General features: G+C 45.6%; 1 protein-coding gene across 3 annotated transcripts in view; it reads right to left on the bottom strand.

Annotated features, from left to right (window-relative positions):
• Positions 1-12,102: 12,102 nt before the first annotated feature.
• The window catches only part of LOC142576501 (chymotrypsinogen A-like), a 43,205-nt gene continuing 32,953 nt past the window's right edge, over positions 12,103-22,354 (bottom strand). Inside the window, exons 3-6 of one of the 3 annotated variants that reach the window (XM_075686655.1) lie at positions 21,836-21,971; positions 19,356-19,500; positions 15,012-15,151; positions 12,103-12,362 (exon numbers count right to left, since the gene is read on the bottom strand). In XM_075686655.1, coding sequence (XP_075542770.1) covers positions 12,156-12,362; positions 15,012-15,151; positions 19,356-19,500; positions 21,836-21,971 — 628 coding nt within the window. In that variant the 3' untranslated portion in view covers positions 12,103-12,155. The remainder of the gene's footprint in view (positions 12,363-15,011; positions 15,152-19,355; positions 19,501-21,835; positions 21,972-22,354) is intronic. The other 2 variants (XM_075686656.1, XM_075686657.1) reach the window with 2 other exon arrangements.

The following is a 22,354-nucleotide window of genomic DNA, read 5'->3' as shown; positions in this document are numbered from 1 at the left end:
GCTTTCGAGAACGTCTTCACAAAGAACATCCTTGCTCTGATTGAAAACATCACCAAGCCTATTGTCGAGAAGATTGCGTCCCTTAACACCCAAGTGACCACCCTCGCAAATCAAGTCACCACTCTCACAGGCCAGGTTACCGGCCTAACAGCCCAGGTCAACAATTTATATATAGCACATGCAAAGAACAATTATGTCACCAAGTCCTACCTCGACAGCCTTCTCAACATGACCGAGCAGGGTAGAAAGAAGGCTCGCACGAACAGCCGTAATGCCTCCCGCTCGATCTCACCCAACCATGAAGCTGTCTGCGAAGCTGAAGATCCTCATGATGGCGACAGCTAAAACCACAACAAATAGCCCGCAAAATACTCTGTGCATCTGACAATGTAACTGTAGATCCTTCCGTCCCCGGTATGCAAACCTACAAGAACTCGTCAAACTGGACCACCCTGATGTAATTGCCCTACAGGAAACCAATACCCACAACGTCCGACTTGAAGGATACATCGCTCATGCACAAACTCATCGCACAACCATTCTTACCAAGAAAACTCTCACAACGCAGGAACACGAAATAGAAGACATCCCCATTGAGCACACCCTAGTGGAGATCATACCAGACAGAAAAACGCAGCAAAGTCTCTTCGTCGCCAGCATATACAGCCTTCCTCGTGATCAACTTCCGGAATTCGACCACTTTGTCCGTGAACTGACGAAACGCACGAAAGGCCATCAAGTTGTTATAATGGGAGATTTCAACGCCCCACATACAGCATGGGCTTATCCAAACACCACCAAGAAGGGAGCGCGAGTGCACGACACTGCTCAACACCACAGACTGACCCTCTGGAACGACCCATTGCAGGCCTCGAGAGTCGGGAACAGTGTCTCCAAGGACACAAACCCGGACCTTACGTTCACAGCGAACGTCCACTGGGCCGAGTGGAGTCGGCTCTCGGAGACGCTCGGAAGCGACCACCACATTATCCAACTTGACATCGCGCATAACCGGAAACCAACCAAGACGGGAGTTGCTCGACTAACAGACTGGAAGTCCTTCAGAGACAACCTCAGCGGCAACACAACAATCGATGACATCGACCATTGGCTCAAGGGCCTTCTCATCACCGCAGAAAACCACACCAAGAGCATCCAGCTAAGCACCAACACCCCCGCAGTCGACCCGCATCTCCTTCATCTCTGGGAGGCCAAAAGAAGCCTCCTGAAGAGGTGGAAGAGACAAAAGCTCAATAGAAAACTTAAGCAACGAAATGCCCTTCTCACCATACATGCCCAAGACTACGCGGAGCAACTTAGCAGGCAAAATTGGCACACCTTTTGTGACAGCATACAAGGGACACTCAGCACCAAGAAAACCTGGCATCTCCTACGCGCTCTCTTAGCTACCGATCGCACCAAAACGCAACAGAGGCAAGATCTGCGCAGACTGATCCACAATCATGCTGGATCGGAGGATGATCTCCTTCGTGAGCTTCAGCAAAAACTTAGCAGCGACAAGCCCACTCCATCAGCGAGCAGAAAAATGTACGGTGGTGCACCAAACCCAGATCTCGATCGACCATTCACCCAGGCAGAGCTCCACGCAGCATTAGCCAAACTCACTAGAAACACCAGTCCCGGCAAGGACAGAATAACTAATAAGCTCTTACGCAACCTCCCGCAATCTGCCACTACAGCACTGCTACAGTACTACAACGACTGCTGGGAAAAGGGGGACCTACCAGCAGCCTGGAAGCATTCGGAGGTCACCATGATCCCCAAACCCAACAAACCCCTTCGCATCGAAAACCTACGTCCCATTTCCCTCACATCTTGCGTGGGCAAACTCCTCGAGCACATGGTGCACGACCGGTTAACAACATACCTCGAGGACAACGGACCCTTGCCGCACACCATGTTCGGATTCCGACAGCATCTGTTCACGCAGGACGTACTCCTGCTCCTCAAAGAAGACTTGCTTGATTACCTCGATCACAGACGCAAATCATCAATCCTGGCAATCGACGTAAAGGGCGCATTCGACAACGTGAGCCACGAAGACATTCTCCGCAACCTCGAAGATACAGGCTGCGGAGCGCGGATCTATAACTTTATCAGCAGCTTTTTGACACACCGAACAGCAACAGCAGGCGTCTGCAACCTCCGCAGCATTAAATTTCGGCTACCCAACAAAGGAACCCCACAAGGATCAGTTATTTCACCCCTCCTTTTCAATATCGCAATGATCAACCTACCGAAACAACTCAACGCCATCCCAAAGCTATGCCATGCCCTTTACGCCGACGACGTCACGCTCTGGACCAAAGCGCCTACTACTGGACAACAAGAACGGAATCTACAAGAAGCCGTCGATACTATTGAAAGATACCTCCGAGACTGCGGTCTCCAATGCGCACCCGAAAAGTCGGAGCTTCTCGTCCTGAGAGCACGGACACGAGGAAGACCACCTAACTATATCGAACCCGATCCTAGCGTCTCGCTCAACGGAACCAAGATCCCCACAGTCGACTCTCTTCGCGTACTCGGACTTCACATCCACAAGGACGGATCAGGGGTGGCCACTCTCCCGCGTCTCCAACGCACACTGTCACAAGTTACGCACCTCGTCAAGAGGATCACAAACCAAAGAAGCGGACTCAAGGAACACGACAAACTAAGCATAATTCAAGCTCTCCTAACTAGCCGTATCACCTACGGAACTCCATACTTGACGCTCAAGCCGGCAGAAATAAAGAAACTCAATGTTGTCATTCGAAAGGCAATCAAAGTAGCCTTGACGCTCCCACCCATGGTATCAATGGAGAAACTGCTCAAGCTCGGCGTCCACAATACGTGGGAAGAGCTTGTCGAGGCTCATAAGATCAGCCAACTAGAGCGGCTCAAGCTCACACCCACCGGACGTGCAGTTTTGCGCTACCTCAAATACAGTGAAAGCTTCATTGCAGACACAGACCATAAAGCAAGACTCCCACCTGCAGTCCGAGACTGCATCAGCGTTGCCAGTATACCGCGCAATATGCATCCAACTTATCATAAGGAGCGTCGGCAAAGCAGAATCCTCGCACTCAGTAAGAAATACGGGAGCCACCCTGATACGAGGTACACCGATGCTGCCCGGTATATTAAACGAAACGCCTTTGCCCTAAGCGTTACGGATCACCAAGGCAAAGAACTTGCAGCATTCACCATCCGAGCAAGAGCCCCTGAGACTGCAGAAGAAACGGCAATTGCTCTGGCAATAACAACTTGCCCTGAAGTAGCAGTAATACTAACAGACTCCCAAGCAGCAGCTCGCAACTATCAAAAAGGCCGCGTATCAGAAACAGCACTCAAAATACTAAGAAATCACATCGCACGCGCCCCGCTCCCCGACACTTACATCAACTGGGTCCCAGGCCATCAAGGCATGACAGGAAATGAGGCGGCACACGCCGCTGCCCGCGAACATACCAGCCGGGCTTTCCTGCGATCCCACACTAGGCCGGCCACCAACGTTGATGACATCGCCCTAAAGTACTCGGAGCTTCTGCAACACCACCGACTCAGCAGAAGAACGTACGGTTTACCAAACAAGAATCTGAGCAAAGAGGAAGAAGTCATCCTGCGCCGCCTACAGACCAACACCTACGTGAACGGAATAATGATGCACAGAGTGTATCCTACACAGTACTCGTACATATGCCCCCATTGCGACGTTCCAGACACCCTGCAACACATGGTCCAAGATTGCCCACTGCGTGGCACACTCACAGACCTTACCTCACAAGCTCCACAAGACGACTCCAAAGAAAGCCGCCCCATAGAAGCACAAAATGAGCGCCCGAACTCACCGCAGATCCATACGATAACTGAAACGTGGGAGGCCAAGCTTTCCTCAGATGACCTGGACGACCAACGCAGTCTCGTCGCCCGGGCCAAAGAGGCAGCCCAAGCCAGAGGGTTCTTGGAATGAGGAATCCTCCCACCTAGGGTGAACCGGGTTCTGACTCGGTTTACCGTTACGGAAAATAAAAGTTTAGTTCTCTCTCTCTCCTCGCTTCGGTAAGGGTATGCAAGCCTATGTGCTCCTTTTTGCTCGCACATCAATGTTTGGATGCGTCGAATTTTTTGCTGCAGCAGCAGCTTTTCTCCAGGTCTTCCGCACACATTGGTTTCACAGAAATTAAATCATCGTCTGACATAGCTCCGCACAGGACAGTACATGCATAACGAGTCGATGTTTACATGTAGACATCCGTACAGGCCCTACATTCGCCGGTAATCGGTATTGTTCTCTACGTAATTAAGCAAGGAAACAACAAACGCTGCCTCAGACTCTTCATCGCAAGAAAATATACGCCGCCAAGCGCATCAGTACTTATTACACGTAATTGATGTTTTGGACTCTTTCTCTCGTTTTGAAGCGACTGCATTTCTTTTGTATTATTTCACATTATTGTACTCAGAAGTTATGCTCTGTAGTCTAGAGCGTGCCGATCGACGGTTCCACTGATGGCGGTCTTGCTAAGCGTACTCCGTAAGGCACACAGCCTTCCACCGTTGTTGTATGTGTCGCTGCTCGTGCGTCTCTCTTGTGTTGGCGCTTTCGTAGTCAAATAATCTTCGCCACTTGCATGTATGCGGTTAATGAACCTTCAAAGCCTTTCGAATAACTATTGTTTTTTGGTGGGATGCTCAAACACCTACAAAACTTGCCAGTGACACGGTTCTACTGATCCCCGTGAGACTTCGTGAGCCTGAACGCCTGCAGCAATGGATCGCGGCTGTTCGGCGGGTAGCTTCTTGTTCTCTCGCTTTCTTCCTGTCAATGCGGCGTTTTTTAACTCATCATTAGCCATGCACCATGTCTCCATGGATAAGTAACGAGGTTGATCAAAGCGTAGCCATGTTTCAGTTAAGTTTTTCCGCAGTATTGTATGCTGATTAAAAGCATTTTGCTTAGGACTTCAATGCTGTGGGGCCATTTTACCCTTTGCCGCTTCTTTGGCGTGTTCCTCCAGTCATGGTGCACGAGAGCATCGTGCTGTGCGTAAAGCTGCTCAGGATTGCCAGCGCTGATTTTGCTATTTTTTTGTAGCCCGTTAAGTAGTTGTACCAACGGTCACGCAGTTCATGCCTTTGGACCTAGTTTTCGCGTGGCTTCTCGCATGTTTAACTGTTGCTGGTTACTTCATGCAGAACTGATGATTTTTAGGCACGTGGTTTTCACCTTGCCTGGTTTGTAAAGGGGTTGAATAATTGTCTGTCATGGGAACTTTTACAGGTAAGTGCTCCTTTAACAGAATGATTATTTTCATTCAAGGAGATTTTTGATATTGTGGTTCTCTGGACAACCTGTTAGAAAAGGTGCAATAGTGCGGCGATTGCTGTTAGCTGCTGTATTTAGTATTGCCGCTCAATTGTTGTCGAAAATATTTCGTCGAGTTTATTGTCGCAACAGCTTGCTCCTGTCTGAGCAGACTTGCCACGGACAATGCTTTGTATCACAGCTGTGTGCCTTTTGGGTGGCCATTTTCTACTTATATAATATTTTAATATATGTTGTGCTGCAGGAGTGCAGTGTCTACGTCATCGCCATCGGCAGTGCTCCCCTTTACAGTATGCCCTGCGGCTTCTCTGTTCCGGAACATTGGAAAAATAATACTGCCATGCTGGTTAAATATGAGCTTTGTACGAAAATGGAGCTTCGAAAACTACACTGAAAAGGGCGGTTATTCGCCGTACGAAGCGGAACTACATCGATGGTTTGCTGCTAGCTTGTGCTTTTATTCTGTCGTCGGTCGCTTTAGCGACTTCATTGAGGAAGGCATGCATTGGGATTGACAATTTCACAACTGCTCTTCCTGAGACGACTTCGACGACGTGTATTTTCCGATGTCACGTGTATTCAGTGATAGCGAGATGATTGCAACGTGTGCTCGCATCGAGGTGCGAACAGAGTTGTTTAGATATAAGACCGCAGCAACGACGTGTACTCATTATTGATGCACAAAAACAGTAGTGTGGCAAGAGTAGACTTATACAAAAAAGAAATATGGAGACATCGCATTAGCCGCCAAAACGTAACCGCTACTTGCCCAAGTTCCACTTCGTAAATGGGCTTCCTTGCGCTTGCCTGCCAATGCATCTGGCTAGTGTGCGGGCTGAGTTAAGCCAAACTCCACTATCATCGTGTGCCTGTCCTCTCTCATGGAGGCTTATGCCTACCCTGCAGCTTTCACTTCAGAAATAGCGGTCTGACATTTGAAAAAAAGGAAAATCGCAGTCGCGAACTTCAGCCATCCTTGCTGCAAAGCAGTGCTGTCTGATACTGCGACCCAAGCGTAGTTTTGAAAGCGCACATTAGATGGCCATTAGTTGTGCCTCTACAGGTGTCAAACTATGCGTATAGGGTACGCGCCCATGTGCACTCAAGTTGCGGAGCGTCTTCTGTGGCGAACGTCAACTAGCTCCTTGAGGCACAAGGTTTGTCGCGTGTGGTCATTATGGCATATAAAGATTTTGATGCTGTTTTTGGGTGGTAGCGCTGCTTAGCGTTTCTTCGCCGCCTCGTCGGGTGGTTGCAGGCCGTGTTTGCTGCCGAAATCTGCAGCACGTCACTTGTCAAGAATCGCCGAAATGTACTTTTCTTTCATGGATAATACACATACTTATGCCGTACAATGACAAGCATATTTATGATAATTTCACTACTCGTGCGGCATTCAGCGGCCGCCGCTTCCACTGTACCAAATTGTGGTTCCAATATGAAAACTTTCTGAATTACATTTTATACTTGAGTCATTGTATCAACAAAGGCCAAAGGAAGAAGAGTCTGAGAGTAGTGGTTGTTGAGGATGATTTATTTCTGAATGAATACAGCAGAAATATGATGATATGTGACTAGGTGACAAGTGTAATGAAGTATATACAGGGCGTCTCGACTTACTCGCACCAGGCGCCAATGAAATCGGCGCTGTGCGTGAGCAACACTTTTGCTGCATTGTGATAATTTACTGTAACTGTGGTCGCAACGTATCTCAGTCAAATTCCCAAACCTTTCTGTTCGTAAGTGCTTGTTCATATTGGCAAAGAACATTCGCTAATTATACGTCCAGCACAAGAATTGGCACAAATTTTCTCTTATGAACAGTTCTAACGTAATACATGGGCCCTATAACGTCAAACTTTTCCAATATATTTTTATTCCAATCTCCTGACGTCAAAGTTGCGTAACCGCTGAAGCAAGCATCGGGCACCAATAAAACGCTCTTCTCATCTTTAGGAGGTCACTTTTCTTTGCTTTAAAAACGTAAAACATTGCCGACACTGAGCGCATTCTCTTATCTAATTGGTGGACAAGAAGCGAGGAGTACGGTCAAGTGAAGATGGATTCGTTGGGGCCGAGCTACCACACTGAAAATCGGAAATCGGATGGAAACGGTAGTGCGGGCATCTGCGATTGCTCCACTTTGCGTTACTTAGCTTGCGGTGGCTGGCCAAAAATTGCGGCGGCATGCAATGGAAGGTTAAGAATGCTGCTGAAAAGGATCCTCAGCAAAGAAGAGTTGAAAGAGCGATGTCGTAAATGTGCTGAATGTGCTCGAAAACGTTACATGGCCACGCAAAAAGTTTTATTGTGCCCAAATGAACCCATGCTATCCGACAAGTGCGAGTCGGCAGCGCCTGAGCCATCAGCAGCAGCCATCTTTTGTTCCTGTTCGAACGACGCAGCCTGCGGCTATTGAAAAAAAAATTCAGTTTTGTTCAGCATCAATGTTTTGTTCAGCCTCAATGCATTTTTAACGCCTACACGTCACTTTGACGGGGTGAGTTTTTGCGATTTGGTGACGTCGCGTGACAGGTCAAGTGGGTGCAGGCCTAGAACTTTGGCCAATTGCCGAGGTCTATTGGTGAAAAGGTTTCGAATCAGAAATAGCTATGTTTCTTTTGTTCGGTCCGATCATGCATAATTAGTGTGTACACGTCACATCAGATGGGGAGCTATCGTGCTTGTTGTGACGTCACGTGACAGACAGGCGAAGTGGGGGTCGTTCAAAAATGTTTTTGACCAATCGGGGAGGGCGAATTTCAGAATTGGAAGAGAAAAATTTGCAATAGCTTTACGTTATAGCGCCCATGTTTGTGAATACGGGCCCTAACCGCAAGTAATTATCTAAACAAGCATGCAACGCTGTGACGTTTTCTTATTAGAAAACTTGTCAATTATCATTGCCGCTGTACATGATACAGTGTTTAATTAGGTTCTTCTAACCCAAGTCTTTACTTAATGATTTAGGGCCAAAGTAGCGCACTCATTATGGACCTGTATTTGCAAAAGAAAAACACTAACGCTAGAACTTTTCCTAAGAGCAGCTGCCTGCCAATCATTATATTTAGTGCATCTGCTGCGAAAGAGACAGACCAAAAGCTAACTGCTGTTGTGAATAAATGTTTCGTGAATTAGTACCTTGCTCTACATCTTTCTTGCCCCGCTTCGCCGGTTCGAACCGCACCTCTGCCTACGTTATGGTAGGATAAACGTGCCGTGAGAATTGAGTATGAAATATATATATATATATATATATATATATATATATATATATATATATATATATATATATATATATATATATATAACCGAACAAGCAAACGCATGGCATTGTGGCTGCACTAAATAGGTCATTTTGGAGTATAATTTTCTTGAATAACTACTTTCGTAGTTTTGGAAGTTTCCCAGTTTTATTTTCGTTATTTTCCCTTTCATATAGCGAGATCACTATTATTACAGAATCTGCCATCAGTTGGTCTTCTGCGTCAATTATTTAGAGTGCGCTCCCGTGATGTTGCTACTCAGCACAGCAACTCAAAAATGTTTGGCCTCAGAGCGACTGGTAATGCCAATATCATCATCATCATCTTCAGCCTGGTTATGCCCACTGCAGGGCAAAGGCCTCTCCCATACTTCTCCAACAACCCCGGTCATGTACTAATTGTGGCCATGCCGTCCCTGCAAACTTCTTAATCTCATCCGCCCACCTAACTTTCTGCCGCCCCCTGCTACGCTTCCCTTCCCTTGGGATCCAGTCCGTAACCCTTAATGACCATCGGTTATCTTCCCTCCTCATTACACGTCCTGCCCATGCCCATTTCTTTTTCTTGATTTCAACTAAGATGTCATTAACTCGCGTTTGTTCCTTCACCCAATCTGCTCTTTTCTTATCCCTTAACGGTACACCTATCATTCTTCTTTCCATAGCTCGTTGCGTCGTCCTCAATTTGAGTAGAACCCTTTTCGTAAGCCTCCAGGTTTCTGCCCCGTAGGTGAGTACTGGTAAGACACAGCTATCATACCCTTTTCTCTTGAGGGATAATGGCAACCTGCTGTTCATGATCTGAGAATGCCTGCCAAACGCACCCCATCCCATTCTTATTCTTCTGATTATTTCAGTCTCATGATCCGGATCCGCAGTCACTACCTGTCCTGAGTAGATGTATTCCCTTACCACTTCCAATGCCTCACTACCTATTGAAAACTGCTGTTCCCTTCCGAGACTGTTAAACATTACTTTAGTTTTCTGCAGATTAATTTTTAGACCCACCCTTCGGCTTTGCCTCTCTAGGTCAGTGAGCATGCATTGCAGTTGGTCCCCTGAGTTACTAAGCAAGGCAATATCATCAGCGAATCGCAAGTTACTAAGGTATTCTCCATTAACTCTTAACCCGCAATTCTTCCCAATCCAGGTCTCTGAATACCTCCTGTAAACACGCTGTGAATAGCATCGGAGATATCGTATCTCCCTGCCTGACGCCTTTCTTTATTGGGATTTTGTTGCTTTCTTTATGGAGGACTACGGTGGCTGTGGAGCCGCTATAGACGTCTTTCAGTATTTTTACATACGGCTCGTCTACACCCTGATTCCGCAATGCCTCCATGACTGCTGAGGTTTCGACTGAATCAAACGCTTTCTCGTAATCAATGAAAGCTATATATAAAGGTTGGTTATATTCCGCACATTTTTCTATCACCTGATTGATAGTGTGAATATGGTCTATTGTCTATTGGATAATATGCCAATATATGCTGAAGGAAACATTACCTCCTAAACCTTTAGCCCAGTTAATTTTAGCTGTCAAGCTAGCGTATACTGCCGGCTATGGCGAAGAGTCATTCTGAGAAATGAGGATCATTTTACTGTGAAACAATTGAACGGTTCCGGCATTGAGACCCGTTTTCTATAAACACAGCCGATCGCTGGCGGGAATACCAACGTTTTTGCGTGGCATTACTCGCCCCATTTCAGGATTTCAGGTCTTCATCATACCCTGAGAGTGAAGCAGCGCACTGACCAGAAAAAAAGCAGAGAGGCACCACGTTACACGAAACTTATGTCCCTCCCCGTTGTCCTATTCACTACGGTTCCTCACCCATATTGTATGATGATTAACAGCCAACTCGCTTAACTTAACACATTACTGTATTTGGGCCTTCTTCAAATGGGCCTGCAGTGCGGCACTTCTTGATTCACCTAGTTTTGTACAGCTCAGGTCCTGTACATAACTACCTCTCCTGTGCGTTGCTTGCTACAGATAGCATTGTAATGCTGGCTACCATATAGCCCTAGAAGTACGCCTTAGAGCAGAAGCTGCAATTTCTTACGATATTTTCTGGATCTTTATTGCAACTGCCCCTCTTGCTTGAGCGCGAGACAAACTCAGTACATTCTGACTGACACAAAGTAACCATTTCAGTCGAACGCGGCACCGCCCTGTAATATACAGCGCAGGGTAGATTAACATTGCTGATATCGCATCCATTAATAATGTACTACAGATTGTAAGATAAACCAAAGCGTAGATGCGGAATAAAGATAACGAGCTGAGTGACTTCTACCACGACGGATTTAAAGTTTCATGTCCGACATATGAACTCGTTCGGTAAGTTTTGCGGCACATCATTCTATTTGCCAGAATGACTGCGATGAAAAACAAGGAAATTGCACAGACAGGCAACCATCAAGGGGTTTACCGTGGGAAGGCAACCCTGGGGTTATGAGATGCGCCGTATTGGAGCGATCCGGTTTAGTATGGCTTTCGCGGGGTTATTTCGCTAGCAACTAAATCCGTGCACACAAGTGTCTTTACATTTGTCTCTCCTCGTAACCTGACGCTCACTAACGGGAGTCTAGCCCTTCATATCGTGCTCATCAGAAAAACGCAGCACTCATTAATCCCCCGCGCCGGTTCCTGAAGACACCGGGTGTGTTGACTTGCTGGCTACTCGTTTACATTTCTGCGGCAAATTTCAGCATGACCTTGCGATTTTGATTCGACCAATAGGAATTCTAATCAATCCATCCAGGATATCGACATGCATGAATCACCTGATTTTGAACATTTCAATGCTTAATATTAAGCATAAAGGAAAGAGCTTACTTCTATTTCTTTGAAATGCACAGCAAAACTTTTTTTTTAGTTTCCTCAGTGCGTCGAGAGCAAACAAAAGGAAGAACTTAATAATTTAAGCTAAGTCAATCGGCTGAGTTCTCTATGTATAATTTACAGCTGCGAAAACAACAAAAATACTCCGGGAAAAACAAGGTGATTTATTTTTTGGGGATGACAGGGGCGACCAGATGATCTACCTGGCAACACGCAGGGTCTCACACTCTGAAGGCGAGAGCCGCTGCAACAGTCCAGAGTTCATAGCAGCTTCAATTCGATGTGGATTTCAGAAAAATACGGTTCCATAGATATACATCCGGATAAGGAATCACACAAAATAAAGATAAATGTGTGTTACGTGAGGTTTGACACTACTGATATGTTTCCTTGTGTGTCACGATTTTTATACATCATCGCTTGTGTTAATGAGGGCAGAATATATGGCTCAGAGTCTCTGTCATGTCAACGTGTAGAGTTCCGCTACATCATAGATTCAAGTCTGGTGCAATGATTATAATTGCACCGCACTAATTCGCTTTAAGAATAAGAGTACCTCTGCTTGTATCAGGCACTCACCAACAACACTGCTGCAGTAACAAACTATTACAGCTCCTGGCTTTCTCATTGACGCCTGGTGCGAGTAACGCGAATAACTCTGCGCATTCACAGGGCCTATATTGAGCACCAGCCGGTCGCTGTCGTCTAGCTCACAGGAAGTTGCATATTTTCCTTAATGTCTTTCGACTCGTCTTAGCGTCCACGTAGACGTCGATGAAGTTGCGCACGTAGTGTGACACCTTGGCGAAGTAGAGCGGCTCGTCCTCTTCGCCGCACTCCTGGGGACCGCCCACGACGATACCATGCAGCTTCCAGGTGCCGTTGCTTCTGTGCACCACGGGACCTCCGCTGTCTCCCTGAGAACGTGATTCATCATTACTTACTTATCTTCTTCAAGGACTTCGCAGTTAGGATGTGTTAGAGAGTACTCGACCAATAGCTTTGCGGGAAGCTGAAGTTTAGTTTGTACCTTTGCTGTTTAGTGCTCAAACGACGTCATGTAGATCCATGTCGCTGTAGGTTAAAAAAACAGCCCAATATATAGGGAAGGCTCGAGAGAAACATTACGTGATCACAAACTATGGATCTGAACGAAGAGGAATGTATGCTATACTTTGCTCATGATAAATCATCCGAAAAACATTTATAAATAAACATATTTGCAGCAGAAGCAGCTGCTTAATCTACAATGTTGTTGCAGCGCGACCTAGTAGACAAGTTAACAAATAATTCACAGAAATGTTGTCTGTTGCCGCACACAAAACAGCCGAAAGCAAAAATGTCAACTTATCACAGTTAATATCCAGTGTTTAAGGTCCAGTTTCGTAGTCTACTACTCAAGTTCGGAAGCTTATTCACGTTTGAACAGATGAAACTATTTGTATAGTTACCGCAGCGTTTTCTATCAATATGGTTTTATCCACACCAAATTTATACTTTGTCTGAAACACTGGAATATTGCTGTGCCTTAGTTGCTTTGATTTAGGTGTATGTTGTAGCTGGCATTACTTTTTACAGCCACTTTATGTGTTGTCGTTTGAAGTGACAACACGTTGTAGGTAATGAGCAATTGTTAGGAATAATGTTGTTAACCTTCTTTGCGAATAGTTCTTCGCGATACTGCACATCTGATGCACGTGTTACAGGCATGTGCGTGTTCTGAAAGGAAAATATAATTCGCAGCAGTGACAGCGGGGAAGCTAGGGAGAGAAATATGAACTGTATGTACTAGGATATATTTAGGGTTGGACTTTAGGCAGCATAGGATATGGTGGTTTATCAGCTACAACAGTAAGCTACTTTGCACACCGCCTCTCGTACGCGCGTTACAAACCAAGCAGTGTGGTTTGTTGTGCCGCGAAGTTTCATTGCCGCATCGTAAACAAAGTAAACATTCAAACCGAGAAGTTAAGAGCAATCAGTTTTCCTGACTGCTTCCACTCTAACTGAAGAAAGCATCTGACCGGCTGTAAGTCTCCACCCTTTCGGTTGAAATTGCGAACATCAAACCAGGTATGCCCTTGCAAAGTTAAATAGTGTTACGTCCTATGGCTGCACTATGAAGAACAAGAAACAAGTAATGCCGAACCATAACTTGAGAGAGGAAAGAAGGAAAGGAGTAAGATGTTCAAGTGCACAAGAACGAGATTCATGTCAACACAAATATTGAAGCGAGATGATTGATAAGCTGCAGTACGAATGGGGAGGACAGTGCTCATCTTACACGTAAGGACGCTTCAAACTTCCGGCACAACGAAGTCGAACGTAGTAGGCAAAGTCACATGCTGGCACTATCCCTCCTACCATTCAACCTAACGTCATTTTTTCCGCACACTACTATGAAAACTAACCTGGAAAACTGCGTTACATGGCCACTACAGGGCTATCTTCACGCGATCGCGCGTCCATCAAAGAATTTACTTTAGAGTTGTTATGGTTCTTCGTGCTGGTAGTATGCGTAGCGGCGTTACTGTCCACCGCAAGCAAAAGAGCGGAAGAGCAAAAGAGAGAGGAAGAACTCTCAAGCGTGGAACACAAGTTAGTGGGCGGCCTAGGAGAAGTGGTACGCGTGTCCGGCTTCCATCACCGACGCTTGCCTAAGAAAGGTGACCACGGTGGCCTTTAGAGCTGCCCCCTAGAGTGTGGATACATGCCGCTCCACCGGCCTTCTGTCGTAAAAAGTGTTGGAGTTGAACTTTTGGGAGACCTAATTTTCGATATATCTTATGATTGTTGAAGTAATCTTACAAAGGTAACAATAAATAGTATCCCAAAGCCTCTCATTCATATATTTTGCAATATTGGCAAATTCTTGGCACATATGAACAGTTTATTACGCTTGCTGATAGCTGATAAAAAATAATTAATTATTGCATTTAATTTAGGAGGTGATAAGGTGCTACCATAAGTGTTCTAAGATTTCCCAATGTCAGTTACCAGTTCCTGCCTTGTAGAGGGTCTCTTTTATTGTTTTTGAGGTGTGCGCTGCGTCATCAGTTTAAAAAAAATTTGCGACTTGACGTGAAATTCGACGCTACGTGACATTGCTAATGTAGCATAAAGCCAAGGAATACCCATGAAACGCATGGGAATCTATATTATTATCAACAATATCTTTAAAGGGTTTTCACTGTAATGTTTAATGTAGTCGTTAGCTGCACCGTTCACAATTATTCTGCTGTGATTCAAAAGTTCGATGAAACAACTGAGCAGTTCAGTAGACTACAAACGGCGATAGAATGGTTTGTGACACTCGTATTTATATTCTTCCAGTGGTAAGGCTCGGAATAATGTTTCATCACAAGAAGCGGCCATTTGACAAGTTCATAAGTCCACTGTCGATAGGTGACATAACTTATTGGTGCATCTATGCTAATTGGTTCCAAGGACAGACCGTGTGGTCTAAATATTTCTGACTGTGTTTCTTAACGAGGAATACACCATATCAGCCAACAGAAATGCAGTCAAGGAACAGGTCCTATGAAGTTGTCCCAACCACTACTTACATCACACGACGAACCGTAGTCGTGACCGCCACAGAGTATTGTTGGTGGAACGTTGCGACCACTGTGGTCCCGGCAAGCTTCCGTGCTCATGGACTTCGTCAACGTCTGCTTCAATTCAGGAGCGTCGCTTTTGCCTACTCCTCGAAAAAATAAAAGAATAGCTTAAAATTCATGTCTGAGCCCGAATGTTCACGTAACGCACAAGCTCAATCCATGCTAGCAGTCTAGTCTTAATTCTGGGCTGAACGCTTACCGTCCTTTCAGCTAGCTTAGGGAATTTATGGCGAGAGTTTTTGTTTTGTACACCTTTGTAGCAAGGCATTACAACTTTGAAAAAAGTGCGAATAATGGGGACTTTGCCAAAATAATGAGCCTTTTTTGGCGTTAATATGTTGCTTTGCATGCCTGTGTAAATTGTGGACGCGTGAAGAATCTTTTAATACATCGAAGTAGAGTTCGCTTTATAACTGAGGAAAACATTGGTTTCGACTACTTTTATGGCAATTGGGAACACTTGGCTCTTTATCGCATAATACGACTGATGTCAGAACAGTGAATGATAGGCACTAGCGCTAACTTGCAACTGATATTTAATGCCCAGACACATTCAATCGGTGGGCACCGGTACAAGGAAGCAGAATAAAAGCTGGGGGAAACCAACGGAATCACACCAAGCATTCTCCGTTCGTCTGCAATTTGGCATCTGCCTTATTCTGTTCTAAAATATAATTCCCCCCCTCCATCCCCCCCCCCCATTTAAAAATGCGCCTTAACTTGAAGCCCATGCTTTACTTGATCTAGAGGACGCCTTACATACACACCCCGTAACAAACGCAATGCGCGTCTTGGGCACGTTCCCGCCAAATATCATCCATGTCAAGTCAACCATTTGCTTCAATGAAAGATCTACTTGTGAATACGGCGGCAAATGTTCAAATTCAGTTTTTCTTGCTGAAAGGAAGCCATTCGTACCATATGTTGGTTACTATAACATGAAGTGTGATGCGGCTATAAGAATAACATGGATATCGCCTCCTATTAGATTGCTAAGCCCAGATATACTTACAAAATCTTGTTCTGGCATCATGTGCAAAGTTAGAGCCAACTCAGTTCGGTAAGCGATAACTGTGCGCCACTGCAAATGTAAAATTCTATAAATGGAGGAGGACAAGGTGCAGTTTTTGTTCTCCTGTGTTATTTTTCTATACAAGAAAATAAAGAACAACGTTCATAGAAGCTTCCGTTGGGAAGCGCACAAAAGTAGAGGGACATTCTTGGAAAATTGGAAAAACATCTGCAAACGAGATCGCGCTGTAGGCGGTGAGATGTAATTAATGGAATGTATCTTCAGCGAAAACGTACAGCATTCTTACTTAGGGTACTTTCTAATGATAAAATCAGCAATGTTTGTATAGATAATTAGGTTACAGAGACGCATTAGGTTCTACTAACTACGTGCACTTTTATGTATATTGCCTTTTAGTGAAGGAAACTTGGTAAGCAAAGGATAAAAAAGCACATAGAGCTCCGAAGGAGGGGCGCGGCATTCCGAAAGTCGCAGTTTATTCCGAAACGCGAAGCGTCGATTGTGATAGCAAATTAGTAGACAACTAAACGAAACAAGGATAGTAATTTTATAGGCCCTATAAAGTTCTAAACATTCGCTTACTAATCACATTAACAAGCACAGTGTCATGCACGCACAAGCAAACATGAACACATTTGACTCGATGACCGCGCACACGGGCTGTCAAATGTCAAAATGCTGGAGTGAAAAAGTGTGACGGCAGCAGTGACCGAATTTACCTTCGTGCTGCCCCTCGATTCACCGCGAACTAAGCACTGATACCACAGTACACACGAAGTTATCAGCCCTCGGCGCACTCTGTCCCCATAACAGATCGCTTTCAAGATAGGACCCGCGCGCGGTCGCGCCATACACAGCCGCCGCTTACGCAGGAAGGCCCCCCCCCCGACCATTCTAGCCTTGCACGCGATGAAGGAAGACGGCGCGCTGCCTCACCACTTTCCTCTCTTGCGCACGCGAGATTTAGCCTTCATCGTCGGCTCCCGTTCGCACTCGCTCACTCGCACATGTAGCATTACAGCATACGGCGCGTGTCCACGATGTTATTCCTCTTGGACTTTATACAGAAAACCATCGCGACGCTAAACAACGGTGGAAATGCGTCGGTAATGTCTATATAAATGCTATCTAAATGAATTGGTTTGGGGGTGAAGCCGGTGGGTGTAGTGGCTCAAGAGCGAAAGCTCCGCGAGAAACCACGCGGTGCGATCCCAGAGCGGCAAGGAGCACAGCTTCAGGCGTGTGATGAGTCAAAGATTTCCGGTGGGATGTTTTGTGTTCATTCTAAGAAAAAAAAAGAACCCTACATAGCCAAAGTGTGCACCTGTGAGTGAAAGTACACGGACGACTGGTTCGCTAAAAAAATCACTGACGATTACGATGCTCGCTAATGCGAGTTTTGAGCGCAGTTGCTTAGGTGCTTTGAATTCGCGATATATCGCGGCATAGAATTTCCTTCCGAACAAAAAGGTCTTTTCGGCGGTGGCGCTGAGCCAGACGATAATAGTATCACGCATTCAAGAATATGCGACGACACATTGGCAAGTAGAATTAGCGGTTCATCACTGTGATCAGGCGGGTTGTAAGATGTCCCAAGAACGACGTTGCTTCCCTGAGAAAATTGAACGCGGCGCCGCACTGATTCAGCTCCCTTATCAAAAACAACTTCTTGGCCAGGGAGGCTACTTGAGAATAAAAGACACATGCCACGGCCATGACTATTTCTATCTTTGCGGTATACTGTAAATACAGGCGGAAATAGTCCTACATCAGATACTGCGTCATCGCGCCATGACTCAACACCAATGGCAATTTGTGCTTTCACCGTTACAACTAAAATTGTAAATTCACCAACTTAATTTTTTCCTTACAACTAACCACGAACAGAACTAGTGTAAGCGTATTCTTGATAATGTATTTGCGCTCCTTCCTGAGCTAGAACCTTCAACAAGTCATTCGCTCTGAGGTAACTGAGCATGCTCCCGAAGACGAGCAGGCTGACGCATGTCAGGATACCCGGCAATTGCTTGCCCATTGATTATAAGCTTGTCATCACTCTGACGCACTCGAAATACTAAGACATTCGCAGTCACAACTGTCATTCTTTGTACAGGCTTTATATTGTATACATCCTGGTGATCAAGTGGATTTTTTTGTATTACAGAGTGTTTATATACTTATAAATCATGCGTAAGCCATTGTGATATGTTCGCAAGCGACGTGCTCCCGCTCCCGTAGGTAGGAGCCGGGACCTCTGTCAGACAGGACATGGCTTTTCTCTCTGACTCCACTCGAAATTTAAAAATAATTCAAGGGAAATAATAATTTTAATCCCTACATTTTAGTTCACACTCATAGTCGAGAAAAGAAAGTAGGATTTGTCGTGGAATCTTTGGTTCACATACTTTTGTTGACGGTGGGCATATGCCTCCACTAAAACCGACGCCTACAGATGGAGCGCCGGGGCGTTGCGTCGCTCGAAAAGTATTCACGGCCGCCGCCTGCAACCATGCTCGCTCGTATCCGCAATGGCGGATGGGCAACAGTTAGGGCACCTGGTTCAAAGCGCAACGCACTGCCACGCATGATCGCTTTCTGGCCTTCATTGCGAGCGAAGCCATTGAATCTGCAATCTATAGTCAACTTTCATTCCTCCATTCCCACACATGAATATATTGGAAACTGTATCATTACGAGGCGAACTTTTGCAAATGAAACTAATTAATATTAAACCTATACCGGAAGGACTTACTCATTCAAATAAAAGCGATTAATACCATTTAGCGACGGGCAGCAACGGAATAAGACGGCACTTGTCGGCTGATATTACTTTCTTCCCTCGTGTTAGCAGACATCTAATCAGGTCACGAGAACGTCAGCCATGTTGCCACAGACGTCGGGGCGTTTGTGTCAACGCCTCGTAAACAAGAGAACTTTGTCTTCTTCAGGGGAAGCCTTGTGCGCGTCTGCTTTCAACGGCGGTATCTGTCAGTGTGTGTTCCGTCCTCATTTCATTACTGGGGCACTAGACCAAGGCTAAAGGAACCCTTTCTCTCTGAGCACACGCTTGAAAATGACATCAGACGATGTGTCACTAGATAGGAAAGCCGATAAGACATTTGAGAAGTCGAGTTCACGTGAGATCACTAGAGATATAGATTAGTCTAGACAACAGCAGCTAACACAAGGCAAGCGGGTTTGAATTGACTACGCACTGCTGAATTAAATTGTTTTAGAGAACGCCGCTGCATACTTACGGCCGGTATGTCCCCAACCGGTGACGTATAAGTGTGAACCGTCGCCCAGTTCTTCGTAGCTGACTGGAAGGCACACTGGGTGCACCACGCTCGTGAAGTTTATCTTGTTTTTCAGCTTTAGAATGGCGATGTCCCCGCGCAAACTCTGCACAGAATGGTACAGTATCCGAACAGTGTCGCACCAGCAAACTTAACAAAGAAAACAGAAATAAAAAGAAATCTGCGGATCCCACGCACTGTATAAAGTAATAATACCAGAAAACAAAAACATTTTTCAAGAAAAGAAATACGCCAGCACCCGTTCAAGAATTTTAAGAAGGCACATGAAGGGTGGATGCCGCGAAACAAAAGGAGGAAATAGCAGAGGTGAAAAAATTGGAGGACGCTTAAGCTTCGCCTTCAAGAGTGGAACGCGACAGCGTTCCGGTCGACCCGCCAAGGGGTGTAAGACAATCGGCTACGGCGCAGCGATCACTTACGAGGCGCCCCGCATCGGAGGCGGTGAGCGTCGAGCAACACAGCGTTCGGCGCGGCAACGAAACGTGCGCCTGAGCCAGCGGCGCACGCCTGAGCCTTGGAAACAGCTCGTTTCTAAGGCAACACCGCATTCACTAGAGGCGCTTTTGTACCGCTTTGAAGCATCGATTCAACGACTGCTTAGAGTGTTGGCTATTTTTGTATGGAACTCATCATGGGAAAGGGTGAGCCGCACAAATTTGTTCCTTCCAGTGAGATCGGGAGGACTGGGTTTGATTCATTTGTTCGTGAGACAAATTGTCTCTAGGTTCGTATATTATCGCAATCAAAGAAATCCTTTTTTAAGAAGTGTTATGCAAGTGAGATTGGCGAACGCATTGCCAGATGTCATTGTGTCATCATGCGCCCATATGCAACGCAACGTCCGCGGATACATGCATGAAATTGTTGCGGCTGTCCAGTTTCTAAAAGTAAGATTTTCAATGGAATATCTCAGCGAGGTCAAAAGAAAACGCCTCTACAAAGACCTAATTGATGTGATGATGCCTGTTCCTTTGTATCGAAGGATGTACAATCCTGGGCCAGGCAGCAATGTGTTAAAAAGGGTTAAAAGTATGACTATCCGACCGTCAGTCAAAACTTTCTTTTTCATGCTCCATAGTTGCACACTTCCTACAATATCGTGGCTAAAGGAAAAAGGGTTGTTGGTACCATGGTCGGTAGACTGTGTAATATGCAAAAGGCCTGAAACAATCGGGCACATGTTTCTCGATTGTTGCGATGCCGTATTCTTATGGGACATCTTGCAAAGAACCCTGAAAAAGGAACTGCCGCTTACACCCTACGGCATTCGATTTCTTCCCGTCGAAAGCGAAGGTGTGCCGTACGATATGCTAATGATTCTAGTAATGCACAGTGTTTGGAAAACCAGAATGTCAGTGCGTAATGCGGACGTCAACGCGAGGTCAGCCCGGGACAACTTCAACGAAAGCATCGCATATTTACGAGATGTGTACAAACAGAAGGAAGAAAAGCCAGATTGGTGTGTTTATCTGGACAAACTCCTGACCGTAAAGCGTTTTTTTAGCCACTTATGCTAGCCAGACACAAGCTAGCATTTTTAATGTGATGTTATGATGTTGTTTTTTCACTGTATTGTGCCAAGTTGGCAATGAAGGAAAAAAAAACTCGTGGCTGAGTGGTAGCGTCTACGTCTCACACTCCGGAGACCCTGGTTCGATTCTCACCCAGCCCATCTTGCAAGTTGTTTTTTATTCATGAAGTGCCTGCCGGGATTTATCGCTCACGGCCAACGCCGCCGACACCGGCTTTTCTGCGACACGAGCTCCTTAACGCTGTCGCGTTAAAACGAAGTGGGAGGCGCCACCGTGAGCACTAAGACAGCGTTCCTAATCGACTGGTTCTCGCTCATTACAATTATTTGGAGCCGAAAATATGAACCACCATTCTGAAGGAAAGACGTAAAAAACCATGCGAAAGATGTTTTTCATATATAGTTGATAACAAATAAAGGAGAAAGCCAAACTTTGTTAGCCGCTGCAGATGACTGCAGCTAATACAGATAAAAAGGTAAATCAACTACATGAATATATTATCTGCTCGATATCGTACGTGGTATTTAAAAAATACTGTGACTCAAGACTGCCTGAAGCAAAGCTTGTTCGTAATAACTAATCTTAAGTATCGTAACAAATAAGTTCATAGGTATTCTAATATTTATTCGCGTTGTCATATCAGTCTCTTTTCCGAGATAGGTAGAACAAAATATACATATACGGGCGACAAATAATTATTGCTTAGGCTAGTTGGTTCACATTTTGCTACTAAGATTAGTGAGCGCATTTTCGGGGATGAACGCTTCGGTAGAATATGAAGCTTTCTCTTTGCACGTTTCAACCTCTATCCTTCTCTTGAAGTTCACAGGCTATGACCTTCAAAAACAACATACTTAGGACCGCCACGTGGCCCTGCAAGGTACTTACTGTTTTCCTGGGGTGCTTGAAGCTGGTATGGGCGCATATCTCCTCCACCTCTTCCCATATTTCGTTTCCTTGACGCACGTCGCGATGATGGCCACCAAGGTGCACCTTGATGTACTGCTCGCCGGGCTGGTGAGTCCTACGAGGGAGTGGGTCGAATCAGTATTCCTCAAGTGTTTTGATGCTCGAAACCACGCGAGAACACCAATCATATTTACAGTAGGATAGTGACTCTAAATAAGCTTATTCGCACTGGTGGTATGGCGAAGCGCGGTTACTCCAGCGTAACTAGGCTCAAAAAGGACGAGATCAAGCCGCTATGGCATAAGACCGCTTCAAATGGTGAGCTTTACAGACACAGCGTGACCGCACCTTGCCCTAGCTGTATTGCTAATGTTGCAGTACGTTTGTTATTTTGTTCACTGGCAAACATTTTATGTCATGTCACTAAAGACTACCGAGACCATGTTTTGCCACTGGCTGAGATTGGTATTTACGAGATGTTACTTGTGGAATATAAGC

The sequence above is a fragment of the Dermacentor variabilis genome, chromosome 3, assembly GCF_050947875.1.
Source record: "Dermacentor variabilis isolate Ectoservices chromosome 3, ASM5094787v1, whole genome shotgun sequence".
Lineage (NCBI taxonomy): Eukaryota > Metazoa > Arthropoda > Arachnida > Ixodida > Ixodidae > Dermacentor > Dermacentor variabilis.
Note: the sequence above shows the minus strand (reverse complement) of the source record. Positions and strands in the feature narration are given on the sequence as shown.